This window comes from Hyperolius riggenbachi, chromosome 9 (assembly GCF_040937935.1).
Source record: "Hyperolius riggenbachi isolate aHypRig1 chromosome 9, aHypRig1.pri, whole genome shotgun sequence".
Classification (NCBI taxonomy): Eukaryota; Metazoa; Chordata; class Amphibia; order Anura; family Hyperoliidae; genus Hyperolius; species Hyperolius riggenbachi.
The window spans coordinates 294,792,968-294,812,881 of record NC_090654.1 but is presented as its reverse complement, the minus strand read 5'-3'; the positions used below and the strand labels follow the sequence as shown (position 1 = coordinate 294,812,881).

The following is a 19,914-nucleotide window of genomic DNA, read 5'->3' as shown; positions in this document are numbered from 1 at the left end:
ACCTTGTCTCATACATCTCTATTAGGGTCTTGTACTGAGGGCGTCCTGCTGCAGGAGGTTACCTTGTCTCCTACATCTCTATTAGGGTCTTGTACTGAGGGTGTCCTGCTGCAGGGAGGTTACCTTGTCTCATACATCTCTTAGGGTCTTGTACTGAGGGCGTCCTACTGCAGGGGGTTACCTTGTCTCCTACATCTCTATTAGGGTCTTGTACTGAGGGTGTCCTGCTGCAGGGGGTTACCTTGTCTCATACATCTCTATTAGGGTCTTGTACTGAGGGCGTCCTGCTGCAGGAGGTTACCTTGTCTCCTACATCTCTATTAGGGTCTTGTACTGAGGGTGTCCTGCTGCAGGGGGTTACCTTGTCTCCTACATCTCTATTAGGTTCTTGTACTGAGGGGGTCCTGCTGCAGGGGGTTACCTTGTCTCCTACATCTCTATTAGGGCCTTGTACTGAGGGCATTAAGCTGCAGGAGGTTGCCTTGTCTCATACATCTCTATTAGGGTCTTGTACTGAGGGTGTCCTGCTGCAGGAGGTTGCCTTGTCTCCTACATCTCTATTAGGGCCTTGTACTGAGGGTGTCCTGCTGCAGGAGGTTACCTTGTCTCCTACATCTCTATTAGGGTCTTGTACTGAGGGCGTCCTGCTGCAGGGGTTACCTTGTCTCCTACATCTCTATTAGGGTCTTGTACTGAGGGCATCCTGCTGCAGGGGGGTTACCTTGTCTCCTACAACTCTATTAGGGTCTTGTACTGAGGGTGTCCTGCTACAGGAGGTTACCTTGTCTCCTACATCTCTATTAGGGCCTTGTACTGAGGGTGTCCTGCTGCAGGAGGTTACCTTGTCTCCTACATCTCTATTAGGGTCTTGTACTGAGGGCATTAAGCTGCAGGGAGGTTACCTTGTCTCATATATCTCTATTAGGGCCTTGTACTGAGGGCATCCTGCTGCAGGAGGTTACCTTGTCTCCTACATCTCTATTAGGGTCTTGTACTGAGGGTGTCCTGCTGCAGGAGGTTGCCTTGTCTCCTACATCTCTATTAGGGCCTTGTACTGAGGGTGTCCTGCTACAGGAGGTTACCTTGTCTCCTACATCTCTATTAGGGTCTTGTACTGAGGGTGTCCTGCTACAGTAGGCTACCTTGTCTCCTACATTTCTATTAGGGTCTTGTACTGAGGGTGTCCTGCTGCAGGAGGTTACCTTGTCTCCTACATCTCTATTAGGGCCTTGTACTGAGGGTGTCCTGCTGCAGGGGGTTACCTTGTCTCCTACATCTCTATTAGGGTCTTGTACTGAGGGTGTCCTGCTGCAGGAGGTTACCTTGTCTCCTACATCTCTATTAGGGCCTTGTACTGAGGGTGTCCTGCTGTAGGAGGTTACCTTGTCTCCTACATCTCTATTAGGGTCTTGTACTGAGGGTGTCCTGCTGCAGGAGGTTACCTTGTCTCCTACATCTCTATTAGGGCCTTGTACTGAGGGTGTCCTGCTGCAGGGGGTTACCTTGTCTCCTACATCTCTATTAGGGTCTTGTACTGAGGGTGTCCTGCTGCAGGAGGTTACCTTGTCTCCTACATCTCTATTAGGGCCTTGTACTGAGGGTATCCTGCTGCAGGAGGTTACCTTGTCTCCTACATCTCTATTAGGGTCTTGTACTGAGGGCATCCTGCTGCAGGGGGGTTACCTTGTCTCCTACATCTCTATTAGGGCCTTGTACTGAGGGTGTCCTGCTGCAGGAGGTTACCTTGTCTCCTACATCTCTATTAGGGTCTTGTACTGAGGGTGTCCTGCTGCAGGAGGGTACCTTGTCTCATACATCTCTATTAGGGCCTTGTACTGAGAGTGTCCTGCTGCAGGGGGTTACCTTGTCTCCTACATCTCTATTAGGGCCTTGTACTGAGGGTATCCTGCTGCAGGAGGTTACCTTGTCTCCTACATCTCTATTAGGGCCTTGTACTGAGGGCATCCTGCTGCAGGAGGTTACCTTGTCTCCTACATCTCTATTAGGGTCTTGTACTGAGGGCATCCTGCTACAGGAGGTTACCTTGTCTCCTACATCTCTATTAGGGTCTTGTACTGAGGGTGTCCTGCTGCATGGGGTTACCTTGTCTCCTACATCTCTATTAGGGTCTTGTACTGAGGGTGTCCTGCTGCAGGGGGTTACCTTGTCTCCTACATCTCTATTAGGGCCTTGTACTGAGGGTGTCCTGCTGCAGGAGGCTACCTTGTCTCCTACATTTCTATTAGGGTCTTGTACTGAGGGCGTCCTGCTGCAGGAGGTTACCTTGTCTCCTACATCTCTATTAGGGTCTTGTACTGAGGGCGTCCTGCTGCAGGAGGTTACCTTGTCTCATACATCTCTATTAGGGTCTTGTACTGAGGGCGTCCTGCTGCAGGGGGTTACCTTGTCTCCTACATCTCTATTAGGGTCTTGTACTGAGGGTGTCCTGCTGCAGGGGGTTACCTTGTCTCATACATCTCTATTAGGGTCTTGTACTGAGGGTGTCCTGCTGCAGGTGGTTACCTTGTCTCCTACATCTCTATTAGGGCCTTGTACTGAGGGTGTCCTGCTGCAGGAGGTTACCTTGTCTCCTACATCTCTATTAGGGTCTTGTACTGAGGGCGTCCTGCTGCAGGAGGTTACCTTGTCTCCTACATCTCTATTAGGGTCTTGTACTGAGGGTGTCCTGCTGCAGGAGGTTACCTTGTCTCCTACATCTCTATTAGGGCCTTGTACTGAGGGTGTCCTGCTACAGGAGGTTACCTTGTCTCCTACATCTCTATTAGGGCCTTGTACTGAGGGTGTCCTGCTGCAGGAGGTTACCTTGTCTCCTACATCTCTATTAGGGTCTTGTACTGAGGGCGTCCTGCTGCAGGAGGTTACCTTGTCTCCTACATCTCTATTAGGGCCTTGTACTGAGGGTGTCCTGCTGCAGGAGGTTACCTTGTCTCCTACATCTCTATTAGGGTCTTGTACTGAGGGCATTAAGCTGCAGGGAGGTTACCTTGTCTCCTACATCTCTATTAGGGCCTTGTTCTGAGGGTGTCCTGCTACAGAAGGTTACCTTGTCTCCTACATCTCTATTAGGGTCTTGTACTGAGGGTGTCCTGCTGCAGGAGGTTACCTTGTCTCCTACATCTCTATTAGGGTCTTGTACTGAGGGTGTCCTGCTGCAGGGGGTTACCTTGTCTCCTACATCTCTATTAGGGCCTTGTACTGAGGGTGTCCTGCTACAGGAGGTTACCTTGTCTCCTACATCTCTATTAGGGTCTTGTACTGAGGGCATTAAGCTGCAGGAGGTTGCCTTGTCTCCTACATCTCTATTAGGGCCTTGTACTGAGGGTGTCCTGCTGCAGGGGGTTACCTTGTCTCCTACATCTCTATTAGGGTCTTGTACTGAGGGTGTCCTGCTGCAGGAGGTTACCTTGTCTCATACATCTCTATTAGGGTCTTGTACTGAGGGCGTCCTGCTGCAGGAGGTTACCTTGTCTCCTACATCTCTATTAGGGTCTTGTACTGAGGGTGTCCTGCTGCAGGGGTTACCTTGTCTCCTACATCTCTATTAGGGTCTTGTACTGAGGGCGTCCTGCTGCAGGAGGTTACCTTGTCCCCTACATCTCTATTAGGGCCTTGTACTGAGGGCATCCTGCTACAGGGGGTTACCTTGTCTCATACATCTCTATTAGGGCCTTGCACTGAGGGCATCCTGCTGCAGGAGGTTACCTTGTCTCCTACATCTCTATTAGGGTCTTGTACTGAGGGTGTCCTGCTACAGGAGGTTACCTTGTCTCCTACATCTCTATTAGGGCCTTGTACTGAGGGCATCCTGCTACAGGGGGTTACCTTGTCTCCTACATCTCTATTAGGGTCTTGTACTGAGGGCGTCCTGCTGCAGGAGGTTACCTTGTCTCCTACATCTCTATTAGGGCCTTGTACTGAGGGTGTCCTACTGCAGGAGGTTACCTTGTCTCATACATCTCTATTAGGGACTTGTACTGAGGGTGTCCTGCTGCAGGAGGTTACCTTGTCTCCTACATCTCTATTAGGGCCTTGTACTGAGGGCGTCCTGCTGCAGGGGGTTACCTTGTCTCATACATCTCTATTAGGGTCTTGTACTGAGGGCGTCCTGCTGCAGGAGGTTACCTTGTCTCCTACATCTCTATTAGGGTCTTGTACTGAGGGCATCCTGCTGCAGGGGGTTACCTTGTCTCATACATCTCTATTAGGGCCTTGTACTGAGGGCATCCTGCTGCAGGAGGTTACCTTGTCTCATACATCTCTATTAGGGTCTTGTACTGAGGGCGTCCTGCTGCAGGAGGTTACCTTGTCTCATACATCTCTATTAGGGCCTTGTACTGAGGGTGTCCTGCTGCAGGAGGTTACCTTGTCTCCTACATCTCTATTAGGGTCTTGTACTGAGGGTGTCCTGCTACAGGAGGCTACCTTGTCTCCTACATCTCTATTAGGGCCTTGTACTGAGGGTGTCCTGCTGCAGGGGGGTTACCTTGTCTCCTACATCTCTATTAGGGTCTTGTACTGAGGGCATCCTGCTGCAGGGGGTTACCTTGTCTCCTACAACTCTATTAGGGTCTTGTACTGAGGGCGTCCTGCTGCAGGGGGTTACCTTGTCTCCTACATCTCTATTAGGGCCTTGTACTGAGGGTGTCCTGCTGCAGGAGGTTACATTGTCTCCTACATCTCTATTAGGGTCTTGTACTGAGGGTGCCCTGCTGCAGGGAGGTTACCTTGTCTCATACATCTCTATTAGGGCCTTGTACTGAGGGTTTCCTGCTGCAGGAGGTTACCTTGTCTCCTACATCTCTATTAGGGTCTTGTACTGAGGGCATTAAGCTGCAGGGAGGTTACCTTGTCTCATACATCTCTATTAGGGCCTTGTACTGAAGGCATCCTGCTGCAGGAGGTTACCTTGTCTCCTACATCTCTATTAGGGCCTTGTACTGAGGGTGTCCTGCTGCAGGAGGTTGCCTTGTCTCCTACATCTCTATTAGGGCCTTGTACTGAGGGTGTCCTGCTGCAGGAGGCTACCTTGTCTCCTACATTTCTATTAGGGTCTTGTACTGAGGGCGTCCTGCTGCAGGAGGTTACCTTGTCTCCTACATCTCTATTAGGGCCTTGTACTGAGGGTGTCCTGCTGCAGGAGGTTACCTTGTCTCCTACATCTCTATTAGGGTCTTGTACTGAGGGCGTCCTGCTGCAGGAGGTTACCTTGTCTCCTACATCTCTATTAGGGTCTTGTACTGAGGGCATTAAGCTGCAGGGAGGTTACCTTGTCTCATACATCTCTATTAGGGTCTTGTACTGAGGGTGTCCTACTGCAGGAGGTTACCTTGTCTCATACATCTCTATTAGGGTCTTGTACTGAGGGTGTCCTGCTGCAGGAGGTTACCTTGTCTCCTACATCTCTATTAGGGCCTTGTACTGAGGGTGTCCTGCTGCAGGAGGTTACCTTGTCTCCTACATCTCTATTAGGGTCTTGTACTGAGGGTGTCCTGCTGCAGGGGGTTACCTTGTCTCCTACATCTCTATTAGGGCCTTGTACTGAGGGTGTCCTGCTGCAGGAGGTTACATTGTCTCCTACATCTCTATTAGGGCCTTGTACTGAGGGTGTCCTGCTGCAGGAGGTTACCTTGTCTCCTACATCTCTATTAGGGCCTTGTACTGAGGGTGTCCTGCTGCAGGGGGTTACCTTGTCTCCTACATCTCTATTAGGGCCTTGTACTGAGGGTGTCCTGCTGCAGGAGGTTACATTGTCTCCTACATCTCTATTAGGGTCTTGTACTGAGGGTGCCCTGCTGCAGGGAGGTTACCTTGTCTCATACATCTCTATTAGGGCCTTGTACTGAGGGTTTCCTGCTGCAGGAGGTTACCTTGTCTCCTACATCTCTATTAGGGTCTTGTACTGAGGGCATTAAGCTGCAGGGAGGTTACCTTGTCTCATACATCTCTATTAGGGCCTTGTACTGAAGGCATCCTGCTGCAGGAGGTTACCTTGTCTCCTACATCTCTATTAGGGCCTTGTACTGAGGGTGTCCTGCTGCAGGAGGTTGCCTTGTCTCCTACATCTCTATTAGGGCCTTGTACTGAGGGTGTCCTGCTGCAGGAGGCTACCTTGTCTCCTACATTTCTATTAGGGTCTTGTACTGAGGGCGTCCTGCTGCAGGAGGTTACCTTGTCTCCTACATCTCTATTAGGGCCTTGTACTGAGGGTGTCCTGCTGCAGGAGGTTACCTTGTCTCCTACATCTCTATTAGGGTCTTGTACTGAGGGCGTCCTGCTGCAGGAGGTTACCTTGTCTCCTACATCTCTATTAGGGTCTTGTACTGAGGGCATTAAGCTGCAGGGAGGTTACCTTGTCTCATACATCTCTATTAGGGTCTTGTACTGAGGGTGTCCTACTGCAGGAGGTTACCTTGTCTCATACATCTCTATTAGGGTCTTGTACTGAGGGTGTCCTGCTGCAGGAGGTTACCTTGTCTCCTACATCTCTATTAGGGCCTTGTACTGAGGGTGTCCTGCTGCAGGAGGTTACCTTGTCTCCTACATCTCTATTAGGGTCTTGTACTGAGGGTGTCCTGCTGCAGGAGGTTACTTTGTCTCCTACATCTCTATTAGGGTCTTGTACTGAGGGTGTCCTGCTGCAGGGGGTTACCTTGTCTCCTACATCTCTATTAGGGTCTTGTACTGAGGGTGTCCTGCTGCAGGGGGTTACCTTGTCTCCTACATCTCTATTAGGGTCTTGTACTGAGGGTGTCCTGCTGCAGGGGGTTACCTTGTCTCCTACATCTCTATTAGGGCCTTGTACTGAGGGTGTCCTGCTGCAGGAGGTTACATTGTCTCCTACATCTCTATTAGGGCCTTGTACTGAGGGTGTCCTGCTGCAGGAGGTTACCTTGTCTCCTACATCTCTATTAGGGCCTTGTACTGAGGGTGCTCAGCTGCAGGAGGTTACCTTGTCTCCTACATCTCTATTAGGGCCTTGTACTGAGGGCGTCCTGCTGCAGGGGGTTACCTTGTCTCCTACATCTCTATTAGGGTCTTGTACTGAGGGTGTCCTGCTGCAGGAGGTTACCTTGTCTCCTACATCTCTATTAGGGTCTTGTACTGAGGGCGTCCTGCTGCAGGAGGTTACCTTGTCTCCTACATCTCTATTAGGGCCTTGTACTGAGGGCGTCCTGCTGCAGGAGGTTACCTTGTCTCATACATCTCTATTAGGGCCTTGTACTGAGGGTGTCCTGCTGCAGGGGGTTACCTTGTCTCCTACATCTCTATTAGGGCCTTGTACTGAGGGTGTCCTGCTGCAGGGGGTTACCTTGTCTCCTACATCTCTATTAGGGTCTTGTACTGAGGGTGTTCTGCTGCAGGGGGTTACCTTGTCTCCTACATCTCTATTAGGGCCTTGTACTGAGGGCGTCCTGCTGCAGGAGGTTACCTTGTCTCATACATCTCTATTAGGGCCTTGTACTGAGGGTGTCCTGCTGCAGGGGGTTACCTTGTCTCCTACATCTCTATTAGGGCCTTGTACTGAGGGTGTCCTGCTGCAGGAGGTTACCTTGTCTCCTACATCTCTATTAGGGTCTTGTACTGAGGGCATTCTGCTGCAGGAGGTTACCTTGTCTCATACATCTCTATTAGGGTCTTGTACTCAGGGCGTCCTGCTGCAGGAGGTTACCTTGTCTCCTACATCTCTATTAGGGTCTTGTACTGAGGGTGTCCTACTGCAGGAGGTTACCTTGTCTCCTACATCTCTATTAGGGTCTTGTACTGAGGGTGTCCTACTGCAGGAGGTTACCTTGTCTCATACATCTCTATTAGGGTCTTGTACTGAGGGTGTCCTACTGCAGGAGTTTACCTTGTCTCCTACATCTCTATTAGGGTCTTGTACTGAGGGTGTCCTGCTGCAGGAGGTTGCCTTGTCTCCTACATCTCTATTAGGGTCTTGTACTGAGGGTGTCCTGCTGCAGGGGGTTACCTTGTCTCCTACATCTCTATTAGGGCCTTGTACTGAGGGCGTCCTGCTACAGGAGGTTACCTTGTCTCCTACATCTCTATTAGGGCCTTGTACTGAGGGCATCCTGCTGCAGGGGGTTTTACTCAGGGGGTGCTCAGCTGCAGGAGGTTACCTTGTTCTTATCTCTACGCTGGTTGTTTTCTCATCACTGTTGTCATTCCTTGTTTGCGCAGAGAGTTCCGCTTCACGTCTGAAGTCCCGATAAGACTGGATTACCATGGAAAGCACGTCTCGATGGACCAGGTATGGGAGATATTCACTGTCAATGTTACCTGTACAAGTCAAGTAAGGAAAAGACAACATGATACTTTTATTTGCACAAATGATAATTTTTATAGGATTAGCTCTTGGTCGCGCCACTCCTTTCATCAGATCAAATGGGAATCTGTACTTTATTACATTGATAATAAATGGTGTTGAAGGCCCCTTCCCCTATTTTAGCAAAAATCAGTAACCCTTCGCACTCTCACATGCAAATATTCAAACAAATGCATTCACAGATTCACTCATCCAGGCACAACTGTTATCCCTACAGCTAAGCCAAAAGCCGGGGTCTTAGTTCACAGAAGAATGCATTCTTATGCTTAGTCACCTATACTGCGCAGAAGTACCCAGGTAAACATAGGTGTCCTAACTCTAGCCCTGTAACATGCATAGTGCAACTCTGGCCCTGTAACATGCATAGTGCAGACATGCAAACATTCATTGCATCCTACCTATCTAGGGATTAGGAGCACACATCCTGACGTCCTCTCCTGGGACAGACAGTGCATCTTACCAATCGCACAAGGGAGCTAACGTTATGTGTCCATGTGCACCATGCACATACACCAGCATAAGCTGTGTGCATGCTGACAAACACATACAGGGGAGGAGGGAGTGCACTGAATTAGACCCTAGCCACAGGGGTCAGTAACAAGAAAAAAATACATATATCCAGGCACATCACATCTAGTTAGGACATTAAATAAGTTAAGGAAAGGGAGGTGCTGAAGGGGGTGTGGCTAGAAAACAGCAAAAATCTATTAACCCCTCGCACTCACGCATGCAAATGTTCAAACAAATGCATTCACAGATTCACTCATCCAGGCACCACTGTTATCCCTACAGCTAAGTTAAAAGCCGGGGTTTCAGTTCACAGAAGAATGCATTCTTATGCTTAGTCACCTATACTGCGCAAAAGTACCCAGGTAAACATAGGTGTGCTAACTCTAGCCCTGTAACATGCATAGTGCAGACATGCAAACACATTAGTTGCATCAAACCTATCAATGGATTAGGAGCACACATCCTGACGTCCTCTCCTGGGACAGACAGTGCATCCCTTTCCTTAATAATTTATTTAATGTCCTAACTAGAGGCGATGTGCCTGGATATATGTGTGATTCTCCCCTATTTTAGGGTGGCTGCTCCCAATAGGCATACTGGGGTTACAGTTAGACACAATTAGACATAGTGGGCTTCTTGTAAACCAGTATTCTTCTTTATCCAATGTGCACCCTTCTGAAAACAGTGTCCCTTCTGTGTAGACTGACCACAGGGCCTTAATGGGCAGAGTTACCCTCCTATGTCGGAGTTTTGTTTACACAGGAGCAGCTCTTCACCCTAAAATCTTTGCACTCCTAAAGGGGCCCATACACCTAACGATTTTCCCGCCGATATACACCCGTTTCGATCACAGTGATCGAAACGGCTGTGAAATCGCCGAGCACACTGCTGACAGAATCGATCGTTCCCGTCGATTCCCATCTACCCATCCGTGCGGAAGATTTTTCTCGGTCCTCGGTGGGTCGGGAGTGCGTCGATAGCGGCGTTCGAATGCCCGGCGACCGACGCAATACAGCGGGTATACATTACCTGTTCCAGCCGGCGCGACTCCCCGCTGTCACCGCTGTCTTCTTCTCCGCTCCGCACCAGACCGTTCCTGCAGCTACACAGAACTTCCTGTCCCGGCCCCTGGACAGGAAGTTCAGTAGCTGCAGGAACGGTCTGGAGTGGAGCAGAGAAGACAGCGGGGACTCGCGCCAGCCGGATCAGGTAATGTATGCGGGGGGGGGGGGGTGGCTGCAGCGATTCACAATCTGTTTGCAGTAAAGGTGGCCATACGATCCCTCTCTGATCAGATTCGATCAGAGAGGGAACTATCTGTTGGTCGAATCTGATGGCAAATCGACCAGTGTATGGCCACCTTTAGTGTACACTGAATAACTAGTGTGGAGTAAAATCAAACTAAAAAATGTTTAAAAAGGGTGGTAATGGTGCACTTATTTCCCCAGAAGACTAAACACCCAGTTTTATCGGTAAAATTCAATTTATTCCAAGCTCCAACTGCAACACATTTCATGGGTCTAAGCCCGCTTCCTCAGGCCATGAAAAGAGCACTAGGAGGATCAAAACAAATCCACTAAACCAATATTCATGTAAAACATTATAAACCCTTATCAGATAAAGATTACACAGCATAAAATAGCAATGAACAATCCCGATGATCACCGTAACCATATAATAGCAAACACAGAGATGGCCGTAGTGATCTTATTCCTTCCACGATATGGTGGTAGGTAACTTCCCGCCTGCTGATACAGTGCTTGCCTATGTGGTAACCCACCTTTGTGAGTACCTGTCTTGTAATCACTCACGTTTATTCCTTGCCATAACCTACCGCACTATTGTGGGCTACCGATTTTTCTCAGTGTGTTTTGCAAACATTCTTAGTGTACACAACTGTCCCCACCATTGTTTCCCAACATTATCAGAGTGTGTGCCCCTTTATTAATGATTGTGTTGGCTAAATACCCCCTGTTGCTGGTAACTCCAGCTCGGGTACCCCTTGGTGCACATAGATTTGTGTTAGGAGTACTCCATAATTGTGTATAAATGCTTTCCAAACATTACTTGAGGCTTTTAATGAAATATAAATGATTATTAATGTGTCTTAAGGGCTGGGGCCAACTAGAGAGCTTTGAGGAATGTGTGTTGATTGCTGGTGATCGTTATGACAGAGGAACCCTATGAGGCTGGAGCCTGGCCATGCTGTGCCCATATACTATTATTATTATTGTATTTACATCGTATACACATCACACGTCGCTCCGTATAGTCCAGTCCCCGCTCACTACTTTGTGTTTGTTTCTCTAGGGCACATTTACTGGAATACTGATTGGCCTGGCCCAGCTGAACAACTCTGAGCTGAAGCTGAAGAGGCTGTGCTACCGTCACGGGTAATATATGGCACCTGGCATTCCCTGGCCTGTATGGGACACTGTAACCTGGATGACTGCAATCATTAGCTACATGAACGAAAGGCAAATTAGAAAGAAAGCATTCAGGCCGGGTTGACATATGGCTTGTGAAAAGTAGCGTTTTTTGGCATGTGTGTTGCGTTTTTTTTTGTGCACTTTTACTGCGTTTTTTGTCTGTTTGTGTTTGCAATTTTAATGCGTTTTGCATGCAATTCTATGCGTTTGCGGTTCACTAAATAAAAACGCATATGCGTTTTTCTATTGCGTTTTATGCAAATCACTAGGAAGGCAACAGGAAATGACAATTCATCACTAAACAATTTTTTAAGCAAAAATGCATATAAAAAGGCATGGAAAACGCATACCATTGCATTCCCGTTGACTTTTATTATGTGTATATTGGCAGCCATCCTGCATTGTATGTAACAGAACCAGCGTTTTGCGAAACGCATACTGTAAAACACGTTTTTTCCTGCAGCCCATAGACTTTCATTAGCGGCACAATCGCAGCGTTTCCCGCTATGCTAGCGTTTCTGCTAAGTGAGCACCCAGCATCAGACTTCGCATGCCTCAGGTGTACATCCCGGCCAGGACACTCTCTGCACAGAGTTTGTATGTTCTCTGTGTGTGGGCGGGATTCTTCCCGTAGTACCTGCGCCCTGTGGGTGGGGCTTCACCTTTGAGAACGATACCGTGCTGTTGGCTAAGGCTGCTTTCACACATGACCAAATTCATCTGCATTTGGCGCTTTCATGAATTCGCATTTGCCGCACATCTAGTGCAGGTCATTGGCATTCACATTTCGCTTGCTTGATTGAATTTCCAAATCTTCAGAAAAAAGATGGCTGACGTATTTTTTTTCTGCAACGGGCATGCAAATCTCATACAACGCAAGTCAATGGAAATGCAAGTGTTTGCATCCCAAACTTAAAAATGTGCATGTGAATGTAAAGTTAATTACAATTTCATGTAAATAAACTTCATTGGTATGCATGGAGAAATTGGAATGTGAAAATTCACATAAAAATGCAATCAAAATAAGATCACAATAAATCAGATGACAAAAAAATGCAAAATCGCAAATGACTAATAACGACCTCCTCAGCCGACAATCAGGTGTGTGCATGGCACCCGGCGCCCAACCCACCAGCGATCCACTCTACGGAACTACTCAACTCCAGCGACGCCCATCCCATTGTTTTGTGCTGCCCCCCTGCCTGCCGCATGACGTCACACATGCTCAGCTTGTCATCGTTAACCTCTCTCACACACGCCCCCTCCCACCCCACCCCGCATAGCAACACAGCCATGCAGTTCTTGATCCTGGACTGGTGACATCAGTTGGCAATGTGCACAAGCCTTTAGATGTATAGAGTCGGAGTTTACACAAGCCTGACATATTACTGCAGACACTGACACCGTACACCCCAGATTCAATGATCGAGCTCATTCTAGCTGCTGGGCTTACATTTTAAATGAGTCCAAAATCAAAGAGGGCAAATTTTGAAAGCAAGCAATATGCATAGTTTAAATGGACATAAATATGTCAGCCGCCATATGTCTTTCACTTTCAGGTTCCTTTTAAGATTTCTCCTGTTTGTCATTTCCTCTTAGTGGAGTTGAGGTCTTACATTTGCTCACATCTACTTCCTGTGAGCTACAAAATCCAACTGGTCATGAAGACACGTGGTATTTTACATTAATGCAAGGATTCTGGGAAACGTAGTCCAGCATTTGTTCCTCCTACCTTGTGTTACATGGTGACCTAATTGACCCGCCCAGCAGCTGAATCCAAAGAGAGAAGGAAACGAGCTGTAGTGGATTGTCAGGCACATGTGGCAGGTACAGCATATTTTCTGGCCCGCACTTTGCTCCTATTCGCTGTTTATATTCTATTTGGCATCCTGATTGGTATTACAGTGTGCCTTGTTCAGTCTCAGGTTTAGCTGGTCTTATGGAAAGTGATGATAAATAATAATGATGTGCAGAGTGCTGTGAGGCATGGAAGCCGGGAGCCTGTTTACCTCTTGTAGAATATACTCTGGCTTATGTTACTTATTTCTATATTAATGACCAGACACCTGAAGTCCTTTCAAAGGGTTATATACACGGGGTTTATTTACATATATACAAGTTACAGCATATAAAATATATGATTACATAATTGCTGGCTCAGTGTACAGTACTACTAGGAGCATTATTAGTATAACCTTACAATCCATACACACCGCATTCGCTAGCTGTGCCCTGAATCCATTATCATCTCACGTCTATCAGCGTAGCAGGAGAGAGAGAGAGCTCTAGCAAAAGTTCCCTTGATATCTCCTCTGAAGACCCCTCCTCCATGGCTTAGATCACTAGTTGGGGTTAAGAGATAGACGTCATCAAATAGGAAAAGAGAGACTACCGGGCACCTTCCGTCCAAATCTGTTTATTGCAGTGCATTCAAGAACAGGTAGCTTGTCGAAGATACATGCATCATTCAACTCATCCGGTGGTGGTGTGATGAAGGTGGGGGGGTGCCGGGCACCAGATGGGGCTTGCGACGGCCGTTTAGATTCTCACAAGACGCTTGGTCACGCTGCACTCCAAGGAGCAGCGTGAGACGCGAAACTGCCGTCGCAAGCCCCATCTGGTGCCCGGCACCCCCCACCTCCATCACACCACCACCGGATGAGTTGAATGATGCATGTATCTTCGACAAGCTACCTGTTCTTGAATGCACTGCAATAAACAGATTTGGATGGAAGATGCCCGGTATTCTCTCTTTTCCTATTTGATGACAACTACTTTACAGTCTTTCTTCATTCAAGACCGTTGTGCACATGTCCCAGCAGGCTATCCAGGAAGCGCCGGTAAACTGGTGAGAGTTGTTTCTTCCTATCACTCACACTGCTCCATTATCAAACCATAGGGAGTGCCACTCAGACTTTACTTTTTCTGGTTCAAAGTAAGAGATAGACGCCAGGACAGCCCTGGGGCAAACCCAGGCAAGCAGGTTTTTTGTGAGCTTGGAGTCCTCTGCTGAATCCTCCATTGCTGCTCCTCGGGGGCTGGGCATTGATGTCATTCCTACACAGCTATTGTGTGGATGTAAACAGTCATTTACAGTATGAAATACAGGCCGTTGTTTACCGCCCAAGGCTTATCAAAAGATTCCCTGTGTATAGCATACAAAGTTCAATCCATGTAGGCACCTCTGAAATAACTTTAAACTCCAACACCTCGTACCAGTTCACATTGCTCCCAGGAATGAGGATGGCTCAACAATGTGTTTCTCTTTCCTCGCAGATTGTTGGGTGTGGATAAACTTTTCTCTTACGCCATTAATGAATGGCTGGCGGACATTAAGAAGAACCAGCTGCCGGGGATTCTGGGAGGAGTGGGGCCCATGCATTCTCTGGTCCAGCTAGGTGAGTGGTTTATATGTGGATCATAGTGAGGAATTCTCAGTGGTTTGGAAATTAGTGGTTTTGTGATGAAATTTGCATAAAGCAACCACAGAAAGGTGCTATTTTAAAAAAAAAAAAAATCTAAGGGCCCGTTTCCACTGGAGCGGAAACGGCTCCGAATCCGCAGTTTCCCCGCAAGCAAATCGCACGGGGAAACTCTGGCATAGGAAACTATGGTGCCGCCAGCCAAATCTCTTACCATACCGACTCGGCCGACACTGGCCACAGATTTCGCACAGGAGGCTGCGAATCCCATAACCGTGCATGGCACGGCTTCTGGGATTCGCCTGCGATCCCGCATACCCGGAAGTGCCGCCGCGCGTCTCACTGACTCATGCGGCAACAAGTGGAAACGGGCCCTCTGACTACATGAGTTTATTGGGTGGAAAAAGGATGGGTGTGTTAGCCTGTGTGTGGTTTAAAGGGAACCAGAGACGAAGCACCCTTGTGTATTTTACCATATATATCAGTAAGAACATTACAGAAAACACTTACGATGCTCTCTGTTTCATCCTCGCTGCTAAAAGTGTCTGTTATCAGCTGTGATAAGAATCCCAGACTGAGCATTCAGTCTGATTTGCAAGGAATAATTATAGCTGAGTCATTATAGCAGAGCCACAAGGGGGCAGGCTTGGGCTTGAAAAGACACCAGAGAAGACAGACTCAGCTATAATCATTCAATAGCAAAGCTAGACTGAGTGCTCAGTCGGGGATTCTTATCAGAGGTGATAACAGTCAGATTAAACAGAGAACAATGAAACAAAGAGCAGATTAGGTGTTTACTGTCATGTCCCCACTGATTTATAAGGTAAAATACAAGAGGGTGCTTCGTCTCTGGTTCTCTTTAACATTTCAGCCCTTGGGTTGTTTTCACCTTATGCACAAGGAATTTTCACATTTCAGCGCTCCTCCCTTTCATTCCCCAATAACGTTATCACTACTTATCACAACAAAATGATCTATACCTAATTTGTTTTTTCGCCACCAATAAGGCTTTCTTTGGGTGGTACATTATGCTAAGTTTTTGTTTTTTTCTAAATGCATTTTAATGGGAATAATAAGAAAAAATGGAAAAAAAAATCATTATTTCTCAGTTTTTAGCAATTATAGTTTTAAAATGAAACATTTTATTTGCCCATTTATCCCGGTTATTGCAACATTTAAATTATATCCCTAGTAAAATGTATGGTGACAATATTTTTTTTTTGTAAATAAAGGAAATAAATAAATAATTTGGAAATACATTTTTTTTCAGGTTTACATCCATCACTAATCACAAGCTTATAATTTAATAATATACCCTCTTGACATACATTTTAAAAAAAAATTATTCCCTAATATTTGTTTATTTGTTTGGTTTAATTTTACTATTTGGCCACAAGATGTCCTCGCGCATTATTTTCTATTGCTTACAATAAGTACACAAACAGGAAGCAATGCGTGGCTGTGTTACTTCGGAAGTGAGGCAGGCATCTCATTGATGTCGGCGATCATGGGGACTTAGAGGGTAGAATAATTCATTAATCTATTATCGGCAGCGGGAACGAGCGAACTGGAGGGAGCACGGCGGCACCATCTGAGAATGATCACTGTTTTTGAACAAAAACAGTGATCATTCCCATTGTACAAGAACAGATTGGCTCAGGGGACTTCTGTCCCCTGCCACTAATCCCCCCTGCCTCCGGGACCATTGCGATGGTGCAGGCGGAAGCCTGTGATCGCGATAGTCCCGGAACCCTGCAAAGTGCTCTGACGTGAATCTTGCGTCCCTGCGGCTGTAGCCGCAGCATCCGCGGATGTGAGACTCCCGTCTGTGCAGCTAAAGTAGTTAAAGGATACATGTGACATGAGATAATTATCTGTGTGCTTGGCACTGTACATACACGTCTATGTGGTGTTCATTTTTTTCTTTCTCAGCCTGAAAAAGTTAAACATCAGGTATGCAAGTGACAGTTTCTGTCCGGGTCAGAACTGGGTCAGACTATAGCATAACCCTCACTGATAAGTAATTACGGCCATAAAACACTTTTCTAACAGAAAATGGCTTCTGTGAGCAGGAAAAAGATAAAAAGGGCTATTAATTCATAGATTATAGCTCTGGCATACTTCAATGAACTTGTCATTGAGCAAAGACCATGAAACAGTAAAAACTTGATAAAATATATTATAGGAGGAGGAAGATAGATAAAAAATGTTATCTCATCAGTTTTTCACCTCGGATGTCCTTTAACTGTTCATTGTTACTACCTTTTCTTATCCCCACTAAATTCCAAAATGACCCAAATATGGGCTGCAGTGTTTTGCCTCCAGGTCAGAGAGAGCTGTGCATGAAAAGAAAAAAGCGGTCTGCTGTTTGTGATCAGTGCTGCTGTAACCTAGTCACTTCCTCTTTTGTTAGCAAACAATGGTCTGCTTGTTAATTGCTGCCTTTATCATATCATCTCTCCTCTTTCAGTTCAAGGTCTTAAGGATTTGGTGTGGCTGCCAATTGAGCAATACTGCAAAGATGGACGTATAGTACGGGGCTTCCAGAAAGGAGCTGCTTCCTTCGGTACCTCCACAGCAATGGCTGCCTTGGAACTCACCAATCGAGTTGTCCAAACTATTCAGGTATTCCCATCCCCACACTGCTATGTACTGTTGTGTTTCCAGCCTCACATAAGCATGTAAGCCTTTCACACTGAGTGGTATATTATTGAGAAAATGTACTATGCTATGTTTCGTAGTTCAGCCGTGTAACTGCTAAGCTGATATCTTGCATTGTGTTACCATACCTCACGACTTCTCTTCCATCTCTCGCTGTGTTGGCCAGGCTGCGGCAGAGACCGCCTATGACATGGTGTCTCCTGGGCCAAGCCCCATAGAGCTGAAGAGGGCTAAAAGATTTTCTCATCACCGATTGGTTCATCAGCCTGTCGATCTCAGAGAAGGCGTGGCCAAAGCCTACACTGTGGTTAAAGAGGTAAGGCAACTAGAGATGGTCTACCAGCATGTCACCTGAGTTATAGCAGGACTTGGTGAAGGTTAGTTATTCAGATATTGGGCGATTGCAACCACATGCAGCTCCCACAGTATTCTTTTGTTTAAGTCCCCTGGATAGCTTGGATTCTTATTAAACTCCTCCCTCCTTCCCTGCCCCTCCCTCTAGCCTCATAAGTTGTGGTTTACTGTCAGGTTACCACTGCTTTTAGTTGTAGGTTAGATGTAAATTGAGTCTGCAGCCTTCTCACATGTGTTTTCTGTTCCCTCAGGGAATAACGGACACCGCCCAAACAATCTACGAGACGGCAGCGCGGGAACACGAGAACAGAGGGGTAACGGGAGCCGTAGGAGGCGTTCTCCGACAAATCCCACCTGCCGTGGTTAAACCTCTCATCGTGGCGACTGAGGCTACCTCAAACGTCCTGGGCGGAATGCGCAACCAAATCCGTCCTGACGTGCGGGAGGAGGAGTCACAGAAATGGCGGTTAGAGGAAGGTTAATGCTTCTAGCGCATGGTGGGAGAGAACTGATCACTGCAGGATGGCATCCGCGGACCTTGGAGACATTGGGTTGGGTATCTTTTTTTTGTTTGTTTTGTTTTCTGGAATTCTTTTTTTTTTTTTTTATTTCTTGGCAAACTTGACTCAGGAATGGGCGATAATCTGGTTGAATGGAAGCCCGACCACACCTGTTTTTCTGCAGTCTCATTATTTATGGATTAATGAAATGCACGATGGAGATGAATGGGCGGAGTGTTACTTTATGAATCGTCTCAGCAGCTCAGTGTCTGTCTCATCCATCCTCCATCTTTTACGCCTGACCCCGGCGGCAAACCCTGAACTTAACAGCGGCTAATTCTGTAACCCGACCTACAGATAAGAACGCTATTCTCTCAATAGATCCCTAAGTAACTGCGGAATACTAAAACCTTTGCTTTGCACTTGGATAAGAACTTCAAGTCCATCCGTTCCTTATCGCAGCCATGTGGCAGAATCAGTCAGCCGCACCTCTGGCTCCGGATACAGAGTCTTGTGTTACATTAGTCTGTACATTTGTCAACTGTTTATAGTGTTAATAAAACTATTTGTGTTATGGTGGAAAAATAAATTCTGGGGGAATGTGTCATTTCAGAATGGTATTACTTTTAATGTAAAGTCATGCATCTTGGTCAATATAGAATAAATGGGATACAGTTGGGGACATCAAACTTGGAGAAGGACTTAGGAGTACTCATCGACAACAAGTTAAATAATCGTACTCAATGCCAAGCCGCTGCAGCTAAAGCTAATAAAATTTTGAGATGCATTAAAAGGGAAATAAAAACTCGAGATGCTAGCATAATATTGCCCCTGTTTAACTCTCTAGTAAGGCCACATCTGGAATATGGAATTCAGTTCTGGGCACCACATTACAAAAAAGATATTGCAGTTTTGGAGCAGGTGCAGAGACGAGCTACAAAATTGATACGTGGGATGGAAGGTCTCGCTTACCAAGAAAGGTTAGATAAACTGGGTTTATTTAGTCTAGAGAAAAGACGCCTTAGAGGGGATCTAATTAACATGTATAAATACATCAGAGGGCAATATAATAGCTTGGCGGATGAGCTTTTTGTCCCTAGGCCTTCTCAAAGGACTAGAGGACGTTATCTGCGAATGGAGGAAAAACGTTTTAGCCATTTATTTAGGAAAGGGTTCTTTACAGTAAGAGTGGTTAAGATGTGGAATGCATTGCCACAGGAAGTCGTTATGGCAAATTTATTATCTGCGATTAGGGGGGCTTAGATGCTTTCCTTGCGTTGAAAGACATCCATGGCTATAATTACTACGCAATTTCCGGTGGTGGTGTTCCAGGGATTTTATCTGATTGCCATCTGGAGTTTGGAATTTTTTCCCTTTTATTGGTCCAAGCCTTCGAAGGTTTTCACCTATCTCTGGATCCACTAAAATTTGTGAGGGTTCAGGCTGGTGTCACTCAATGTTTATAAAGTACATATCAAAGTGCTTGATGTGGCTGGAGCAATTGATGCGTGTAACGCCAGTCTTGCACATGTGGCCGTCTTCAAGAGGTTTGACAAAAAACCTGTTTCAATGGCTGTAATGACACTGGCGTGGTGCTGAGCTGTACGCATGAAACGCCAGAATAAGAAAAGAAGTGTGATCTCATTGAGTTTGACCAGAAGAAAGGGGAGCTATGATTGTCCTGCTCAGGG

The 19,914-nt window shown here is 46.8% G+C and overlaps 1 protein-coding gene across 3 annotated transcripts in view; it reads left to right on the top strand.

Annotated features, from left to right (window-relative positions):
- ATG2B (autophagy related 2B) overlaps positions 1-18,812 on the top strand; it is a 131,727-nt gene extending 112,915 nt beyond the window's left edge. For all 3 annotated transcript variants that reach the window (XM_068254784.1, XM_068254783.1, XM_068254785.1), the window contains exons 37-42: positions 8,203-8,272; positions 11,168-11,250; positions 14,563-14,684; positions 17,179-17,333; positions 17,536-17,685; positions 17,975-18,812. In XM_068254784.1, coding sequence (XP_068110885.1) covers positions 8,203-8,272; positions 11,168-11,250; positions 14,563-14,684; positions 17,179-17,333; positions 17,536-17,685; positions 17,975-18,205 — 811 coding nt within the window. In that variant the 3' untranslated portion in view covers positions 18,206-18,812. The remainder of the gene's footprint in view (positions 1-8,202; positions 8,273-11,167; positions 11,251-14,562; positions 14,685-17,178; positions 17,334-17,535; positions 17,686-17,974) is intronic.
- The last annotated feature ends 1,102 nt before the right edge of the window (positions 18,813-19,914 follow it).